The sequence below is a fragment of the Aplidium turbinatum genome, chromosome 7 (assembly GCF_918807975.1).
Source record: "Aplidium turbinatum chromosome 7, kaAplTurb1.1, whole genome shotgun sequence".
Taxonomy (NCBI): domain Eukaryota; kingdom Metazoa; phylum Chordata; class Ascidiacea; order Aplousobranchia; family Polyclinidae; genus Aplidium; species Aplidium turbinatum.
The window spans coordinates 22,513,272-22,522,495 of record NC_137478.1 but is presented as its reverse complement, the minus strand read 5'-3'; the positions used below and the strand labels follow the sequence as shown (position 1 = coordinate 22,522,495).

Here is a 9,224-nt window from a genome sequence, read left to right as displayed (position 1 = left end):
CATTCATAGACGACTCTACGACGTACTCTACTACACTCTACGACGTACATTCATAGTAGGCCTACATTTCTTACTGCATAGAACGCTTAAAAATTTTTTAAAAAATTTCGGGGGAGGCAAATGCTCCCAATACCCCCCCTGGTTGCAGGCTTGCCTGCTCCTAACCCTCTAGGCCACGGCACAACGTTCACTTAATTTACTTTCTATCACACTTTATCACGCTTACACACTTCATCAATTTTCCAGGAAAAGCTTGGTTTTGGTTTGGTTTGAATCTTTATCCTCGGACTGACAAAGCCTTTATTGGTTACTCCTGGTAGTTTCGCATACTTGTAGACTTGTAGAGGCTCTTGACACAGGGCAGGTTGCCGAGGTTGGAAGAGTGAAGTTTCCGATTGTTGAAGTGTTGTTGCCGAGGAATTATTCCATTCACTAGATGCCGCTGAATGGTTGGTTGGTTGGTATTGAATCTTTATCCTCGGACTGACAAAGCCTTGATTGGTTATTCCTGGTAGTTTCGTATACAAGTTAGTTATAGGCTCTTGACACATGGCCGGTTAGGCAACCGAGATTGGCAGAGTGAAGTTTTTTTTTGTTGAAGTGTTGTTGCCAGGGAATTATTCCATTCACTAGGTGCCGCTGAATGGAGAACAGTCCTGAAAATGCGTTGCTCAAGCGCAAACCTTAAGAGTCGAACTTGCGTCGCGTGATCTTGAGCTGGGCGCGTAACAACTGAGCTAACGAGGTAGGCTACTTCAAAACACAAAGTAAAATACATTACTGCAACACAAGATCCTCTCAACAAAACAATTTGTTTGTTTGTTTTGTTTTTCATATATTTATCCTGCATTGCGGGAAAGCGGACTTGAGCGCTATGCATCGGTGTACGCCTTCCGACGTACACTTGACCCACGCTGCAGCCGACGGCAATGTATGTTTCCAGTTGTCTACTCTAATGACTTAAATTTGGTACTACCCGTACCCATTACTCGAAATCGATCACTGGGTAGAGGCAATTATCGTAAAGTTTCTTGCCCAGAGAAACAACAGCAAGTGCGGGTGGATGGAGTCGAACATGCAGGCTCTCGACTGCGAGCCCAACGCGCTAACCACTCGGCCACTGCTGCTTCTATTATTTATTGCCAAGAGTTGAAACAAAGAAATCAAGCTCAACCCTAAAAGTTCAAGGTCCAACCGTCCAACAGTAGGCTAGGCTATATGGAATGAAATCCTACACGAAATAACTTACGCAAAGTTTCTAAAATCAAAACCTTTAGTGATAAATTAAAATTATAGCCTACTGTCTAGAAACGATGACGAATCAATTCGCCCCGGTAGCTCAATTGGTTAGCGCGTCACTTCTGGAACGAAGAAGCTTCAAGATCAAGCGGCGCTGGTTCGACTCTCAGGGCGTGCGCTTGAGCAACGCACGTTAAGGACTGCTCTCCATTCAGCGGCATCTAATGGATGGAATAGTTTCCCGGTAACAAGACTTCAACAATCGGAAACTTCACTCTGCCAAATCTCGGTGACCGGGCCTGCGTCATACAGTGATTCAAAGCCTCTACAAGTATGCGAAACTGCCAAGATTAAGCTCTGCAAGGAGCTTTCCCAGTCCGAGGATAAAGATTCAATCAATCTATCACCTACATTAAAAAGAACAACCTAACCTCCTTCTAAAAAGATTTACGCTGTTAAAAATGTCACTGATGCATCGTAATTATTTTGTTGCCATTAGTCATTTTGATTGCTTTTTCAATCTATTTTTGTTTTGATTTTTGTTTAATTAATAACTTATAACCTGTTGAGAGCAGCTGACTGGTCACAGCGGAAAACCATAATATCTTCGTGGGAAAGTTGTAACATAAATTTTCCGAATCCTTTCGTCTTGATGACACCAAAAAAATACTCTTCTGAAAACGCCTTTTCACGAATTGTATTTCAAGAAAAAATAGCCACAGGCTGTCGAAAAGGAGGCGCAACGCGGTAGGTACGACACTAAAACTTGTCACCACAATACAAATTACTAGGATAAAAGACGGAAATTTCGTCTAGTTGGTAAGCACAAGCAAAACAGTTTTAATATTTGACCAACCTTTCAAACGACAATTCTAAAATGACGAAACTGACTTGGGATATTTTAAACGCACGTAACCAACTCATGTGACGTAACAGTGATAAGCATTGTGAAGCAATTCCCACATGCGTTGAAACGGTTTGTGCAAAAAATGTTTTGAGACTGTATTGTAATTAGCTGCTCAGACTATTAGTTATTTCCTTGCAGAAAAACAAGCATTTCAAAACGTTTGTCTGACAATCTGCTGCGTTTGGGACGCATATTCAGGGGCGCCGGAGCGATTTTTGACTGGTAGGGCATGAGTATGAAAAAAGGGCACTTTTGTTGCTGAACGGCCAATTTTTTTTGTAAGTTTTAAGATAATATATAGCGATAATGCTCATCTATCAGCTCATTATCGAGTAATGATACAAGTGTCCACTATACAAAGAACAATGGCACGGAAAGGCACCATGCTATTTTATAATGATGTAATATAACTTACTGTGATGGAGAATTTTGTGTCGTGAATATTATTTTGAGCCAAAAATAGAACATTATAATTAGGCTAAAAGCGAATAGCATAAATTGTTATATTGCAAAGTGTGCAGTAGCTTATATGACCTTAAAAGGGCGCCATTGCCCCCTCTTCCCTCCCCATCCACAGAAATTTGAGGGCAGGGAGACATCCGCTCCCCCCCCGCTTCCGGCGCCCCTGCGCATATTTCCTTTCCAAGTGAAAACATGCGTTCCACAGCAGCGCTGGTTGGTATTGGTGTGTTGTATTTCAAAAACAAGTTGAAAACGTTTAGTGGAAAGGTATCACAGTTCCAAGCGTGCTGTGATAGTTTAGCATGTATAAATCTTTTAACGAGGTCCACTGCACCAACATCGCTCTTTTCAGGGGCATAGAGCTCTTGAAATAAAGTATATTCAACGTCTGCGATGCCATTCATACATTTTTCGCTTTCTGTTTCTAATCCCTCGTTCTCAATACATGGGTGATCACCATTTGGCGAACTTCTTCCGCATGTATTCCAGGGAGCCATTCCAACCAACACAAAAGCCGGTAATTCGGATGAGTCGCGCTGGCCAGAATACATTGTGAAACTCTTATTGTGAAACGAGATTTTCCATGAAAACAAAAAATGACGCTTAGCGCTTGACGCTTAAAATCGACAAAATAGTTGACGGCGCTATCACTTCCGTCAACTGAAAAATAAATTGACGGCGCTAGCCTCAGCGTCAACAAAAAGTTGACGCCGTCAAATGACGCCGTCAAATTGACGGCGTCAACGTACAACACTGTAAATAGCTTATGCAGCCAATGAGATTTTTTGATGGTTGAAAACTTTTAGGTGTAGGCTATCTTTAAGTCTTCTGAGAAACCAATCAGTCTACTAACTTAGTCTTTGTTATCGTTATGTATATAACTTCAGGATCAAAATCCATTCAATTATTTTGTGAAGAGTATTCTCTCTCTGGCGAATAACGAAATTTGATGGACTCCCTACTGATGCTTGATGCATAGCCTAAATGTTAGCTAGCTAATGACACTATAGACTTCCTTCTTGATATAATTTTTATCAAACATTTGAAACGGAAGTAAATGACTGCCTATGTCTTTGACATTGTGCGATGAAGTGAAACTTGAAGCAAGAAGACCAGTCTTATGTAGGCCTACAATTGGTTGGCATTCAAGCGGTAAGTTTGTTGCAGTCAATTTCAACATCAAGCACTGGTGGGCGTAAAAGAACCTAAGATCAGTATTGGTGGTTTGTTCAATAAAACGGCGAATAGGCAAAATATGAGTTTTTAAATTTTTGTAAACTGCAGTCAGATCTCTTGAAACGATATGCATTCGATTTGGAACAGGAAGAAACCATGCCTTTGGCTTCGTTATAATATCTTTGTCTGACAGCTGTTTTTCATAGTGATGCAGGACAGGTCGAAAATGCAAACCAGACAGACTATCCCTTCTAGAACGACCGGTTTTGTCATAATTTTCACCATACTCCATCGATATTACCAGATAGCCTCCCGGAACAGAATGACCAGTGAGGGATTTTAACTTGCTTGCAAGAAGACACGGAATTCCTTGCAAATACGATGCTTCAGTATTTAGTTTGTTGTAAATGACAAAATCACAAAGAATGCCGCGCATGTGAAATATATCCGAACCCTAAACAAATAGAATGAAGTTTGAGAAGTAGGCTATTTTAGCATCTTCAGGAGTCTATTGTAAATTTTTCCATCATTATAACGCCTATCTGCGGGTGTTTAATCAATATAATAAAGAAGGATTTTGCTAGCTGGCTAGCCAAAGCCAACTAGATAGCTAGCCGTTTCCATTAGTGTCGTGGAAAGCTACACCGTCATTGAACGCTTAACATTACTATAAAGACAGTAGGCAACATACAATGCCGGATTCACCAAGCCTAGGTCCTCAAAATGTAGGGGCCTCACAATTTAGATGTGCTATTTAGGCCTATATTTAAGCTAAATAATGTTTAAACAAGCATTTTTAGAAGTAAAATCATCAGAAGTAAAACACATCATTAGTAAAATCCATTGTTGGGTTACTTAAATCGGTGCAAAACGTTTTTTATAACTTTGCTGCATTGATATAGTAAGTTATCGATCTCGCATTTGCATTTTTGAATCGTAAATTTACTGCTTATGATCTTTCTTCTCTTGTAGGCCTATATCTTAGCTGCAGTAGTAAAATCCATTGCAGCGAATATTCATACCCACCTCACTTATTCGCTTGGCTATATAGGGTACCAAGCCACTGAGTGAATGAAAATAAACAGATGGCCATTTTATACCATAGTGTTTCCATTCCAACATGTGATGAAGACACTTTGTAGTATATCTGAAACAAAAACCACTTGATTCAGAGTCAACGACAAAATGAACGCCTATTCTTGGAAAATTATGAAAATCGACGAGGACAGCTTAAATAATTTATTCTAATAGAAATCTTCTAAAATCGAAGTGTTCAAACTGAATCTATACTTTTGCCAAAGCAACCAAATTTACAAGCAAGAGAGGCTAACTTTCCAAGAGACCATTAGAATTAGATCAATTAACTTTTGTAGTTTCCAACGCCATTACATTACAATTAAACAATCAAAATTTTTAAATGTTTTGCTACTACACTGTTTTGAAATTTTCTATTTACAATTACTTCCAAATACAGTACTTCCAAATATTAATTACACGTTTCCATTGCAAACTTAGATATTTTAATACTTATGTTCATCGATAATTTTTTACTACTTGATTTTATAAAAGACAAGTAACTTACAAGTAGAATTGCATTTGATAAAGGCTAATTTAGACCATTTTTTTTAACTTCCATTGAACAACAAAAAGTCTCAATTACAACTACAATTACTGTACATGAAAAATGTGTAATTAATCACATTCGACTACAGTGGTAATTGATCCAACTCTGCTATCTGTTACCTTCTTCTCTGTTTTGTGAAACAAAGTTTCTCAATTTTTCAAGGCAAGGTCTACAAGCTTTTAAACATGCTTATGTACCGAAGGATATCAAATTTGTAAAAGTTTTCAAAATTAGGTGACACATGTGACATTTATTTTTGCTACGTCTTCGGTTGATTATATAATAAAGTATCTCACCTAAATCCATGAATAAATCTTCCGGCGGATTTTTTGTAATCGAGAGAGTGCGTCAAAGCTCCTGTGTACGTCATATCAGTTGAAATAATAACTTATAACCAGTAGCCTAGCGTCTAGGGCACGGGGTAGGGGGGGAAGTGCCCCTCAACCATTTTAAAATTACAGATTTTTTTTTATAAGATTGGTTTAAAAATTATATAGACGTTGAAGTATCAAGGGTGGGGGGATTAACTTTTTCCCTAAGGTTTACGGCGCAGCCTAAATAAAGTTAGCCTACTGGCGAGTTGAACGCTCAGTAGCCTATTTCATCTATGTGACAATACAGCAGGAATTGTAGGCTAGTTAGCTTTCAAACCAGTTTGTCAATTCAGAAAAATCGCAAACCTTTGGCGAATTGCACAATATATGTCCTCGTTTTTGTTACGAATCTTTTTCATTTATTATCTTTATCAGTATAAGATATTTAAAAAAAATTGTAGCCAATTATTTTTAGAATTAGGGTTAGAAAGTATGTATTCTCTGAATCTAAAAATGGGTAGTTCCGTTTATCAAATGGTGTGATATCTTGTTGGTCAAAGCCATTTTTTTCTCAGCCAAAGATTGTGCTGTGTCTTGATATAATTTGATATTATTACAATATTAAAGGCTCTATTTCTCACAACTTATTTGTTTTCTATCGGCTTATCTTGTTGAGCAATAGCATACAGTAGCCTCGATTGAAGATAACGCAATTATGGGATTTATGTAATGAAAATTTGCAAGCAATGCAAGAGAAATATCGGAATACTCAAAACATTTTGCGCTCGCTTTGCTCGCCCGGTGCGCAGCCTTATTTTCAACGGTCTGCAGATGGGCCCTGGAGTGAAAAATGTTAAGAAACACTGTCGTATATGTTTGCAAATAGGCCAAGTTAGAAAGGTAAAAATAACAAGATTTTACTACAAATGCGTTTATTGGATAATGGGTAAATTTCGAATGTAATATAGGCATAGACCCAAAAATTTCCTAAACCCAAGCTATATTTTCATGTCAAGTGAAACACTTGTGCTTCTGGAGTGCTCCAATGAAATCAGTCACGCTACCCCATTGCTTATGATAACTACTTAACAAAAGTAACCTATTGGCTGCGGAAACAGTTCTCCTAAGCCGTAAATTATCCTTTAATCAAGGTTACACATTTATCTTTAGGGTGTTGCTTTCAGGACTGACTTCAGACTTTATCCTGCACATCACTTTTTTAAAATATTTACATTTCACTTTTGCAAGGAAAATATGATTTGATGAGCATTTATCAAGCACAACACAGGAAATTCGTTAGCAAACCAACCGGCAAAATATAACTTGCGCACGTCCGTGGATTCATACGCCAGGTTAATTACAGGATATATTTCGTTCCGCACGGTTGAAGTGGATCTAACTGTCACATTATGAGCAAAAAGTGATGAGTCCCATTGATATCCGACGCATTGGATTATTTTGTCATAACCTTCTCTCATTTCCAACTCTGCAAAAATTAAAACGTGAGTGTAGCCTTTGTGAAAATCGGTGTCCGACAAATTGTTCGTAAGCAATTGTTCGTAAAACAATTGTTCGTAAAATTAATTCTTCGTAAAACAATTCCTCCTAACGCATTTTTTCGTGCATGCAGTTAAAATTTGATGTAGGCTATACGAAGAAATGCTTTACGAAGAATTGTTTTACGGATTTCATTTTACGAAAAACAGTTTACGAACAGTTGTTTCACGAACAATTGCTTACGAACAATTGCTTACGAACAATTGCTTACGAACAATTTGACTATAACCGTGAAAATCAACATTAGTTTTAATTTTATTGCATTAGGCTGCTGTTGATCCGCAACAGCAAGTTATCCCTTGCACAGGCTGCTACAGACATGTGTAATTGTGTATAGAGACTTAACATTTGTCAGGATCATCGAGTGCAATATTCACCATAATTTCAACTACACTGCATTGATTCCTTGCCATACATTAGTTATAAAAATTACAATAACAATGGCTTGCGGTAATAGCCTATTGCTAAATGGATTTAGTTAGTCATTGAGTCTTAAAATATGTAAATATCTTCAGAAATAACTGAGAAGATTATTTACTCTATAACACATTGTAAACCATTACGATTTTTCTTGAGGTCATCTATGATCCAAGTTTTGATATTTATTATGTCACAAACGTTTAGTTTAGACTACTGTACATCCATAGAAGTGCCTGTATCGGCACAATATGAAAAACTAAACATAAACGGGGGTAAAAGCATAGCTCCCTGTCAAAAGGCCAATTAAGCTTGTTCCAATGGTTTATGTCAGATATTTCAGACACACATCTGTAATAATCTGACATTATTCAAATCAGAAACTGCCAAACGCTAATGCTTGAATGAAAAATTGATTTGATGATAACGTTAATCGACAGCCTACATTCTTAAAATAATTTATGATTGACTGACTTGACTTCCTCAATAAAACCAGCTGGTGTAAGCTTACCAGTTTCTCTTTTTGCCTTTTTATTTTTTTTCTTTCTCAGAGAGGGAAATAGCTTTCCATCTGTTTCCCGTCTATTCACAGACCATTCATTGAAGTCTGTGGATAGTTTTGAACAAAATCTGAAGATGCAAGTTTGCTTGCGAACGTCAAGCTTGCAGTTAATCTGAAAATCTACGATTCAACACTAGAACGAAGAGTGGAAGAGGGTATTTGAGCTACCTTGTCGGATTAATAGATGGAGAAAATCTTCATCTTCAGAATAATAAAGCCTCTTTGGAAGCTTAACTTTGCTTTTTCAGATACCTGTAATGGCGTTTAACAACACAAAGATCCCGTCATCGGGATTAAGGCAGGGAATCTTGTTGCTTAGATTAAAAGTTTTAATGTCATGTTTCATTTCCGACCATTCAAGCGAAAACTATTGGCTATTTGCCATAGCATTAGCGGAGTCCGGAAAAATATAGAATCGACAAAACGCGAAGATTGAAGCGTGCTCAAAACCGAAATGATTTTTACTCGATAAGTAGTAGGCTACAAGGATTTGGCAAGGTCACAACACCTTGAGAAATAAGTTACTTTATGTACTTGGTGTCATTGAAATGTGAAGCTGTCCTTGAAGTTTCTCATATTCCTCTCGAAGTCAAGTTCGTTTCACAACCAACATAATTCAATTTAAACTAGTCGGCATACTGTCAAAAAGTTGGCTTTAACAATTATTAATAATAATTTAACATAATAATCCAATTAACATGTTAATAGCATAAAAATAGTGAGCTCAGTTTCTGCAGTGTTTGAGTTACGGTAGGCATAGGCCTAGCCTAATTCTTGCAACTCACGTTTGCGTACGACAAAAACTCCATCGAGAGATTTCAACAAATAAGTATCGAATATTCCAGCTTCTGTTGCACCCAAATGGTCTTGATAATGTGTTTTCCATGCAAAGTCATAGGTATCCGATGTAGCCACATGAACGGAAGCAGTTAATGGGGAAATGTGGTTGGCAACTTCGAAAGCCAT

General features: G+C 37.7%; 1 protein-coding gene across 1 annotated transcript; it reads right to left on the bottom strand.

Annotated features, from left to right (window-relative positions):
• Window positions 1-3,419: 3,419 nt before the first annotated feature.
• LOC145773848 (FAD-dependent oxidoreductase domain-containing protein 2-like) lies at window positions 3,420-9,224 on the bottom strand. The gene is made up of 6 exons (XM_082584972.1): window positions 9,044-9,224; window positions 8,208-8,303; window positions 7,032-7,208; window positions 5,705-5,765; window positions 4,811-4,931; window positions 3,420-4,238 (listed from the first exon to the last, which is right to left on the bottom strand). Exons 1-6 carry the CDS (start codon window positions 9,222-9,224, stop codon window positions 3,600-3,602), a joined length of 1,275 nt encoding a protein of 424 aa, XP_082441098.1. The 3' UTR covers window positions 3,420-3,599.

Coding starts and splice junctions, on each gene's coding strand:
- LOC145773848 (XM_082584972.1), bottom strand. CDS start 9,224: ATGGCTTTCGAAGTTGCCAACCACATTTCCCCATTAACTGCTTCCGTT. Junction 8,304..9,043: donor AGTTTTTGTCGTACGCAAAC/GTGAGTTGCAAG, acceptor AACTATCCACAG/ACTTCAATGAATGGTCTGTG. Junction 5,766..7,031: donor GCGCAAGTTATATTTTGCCG/GTTGGTTTGCTA, acceptor TGACGTACACAG/GAGCTTTGACGCACTCTCTC.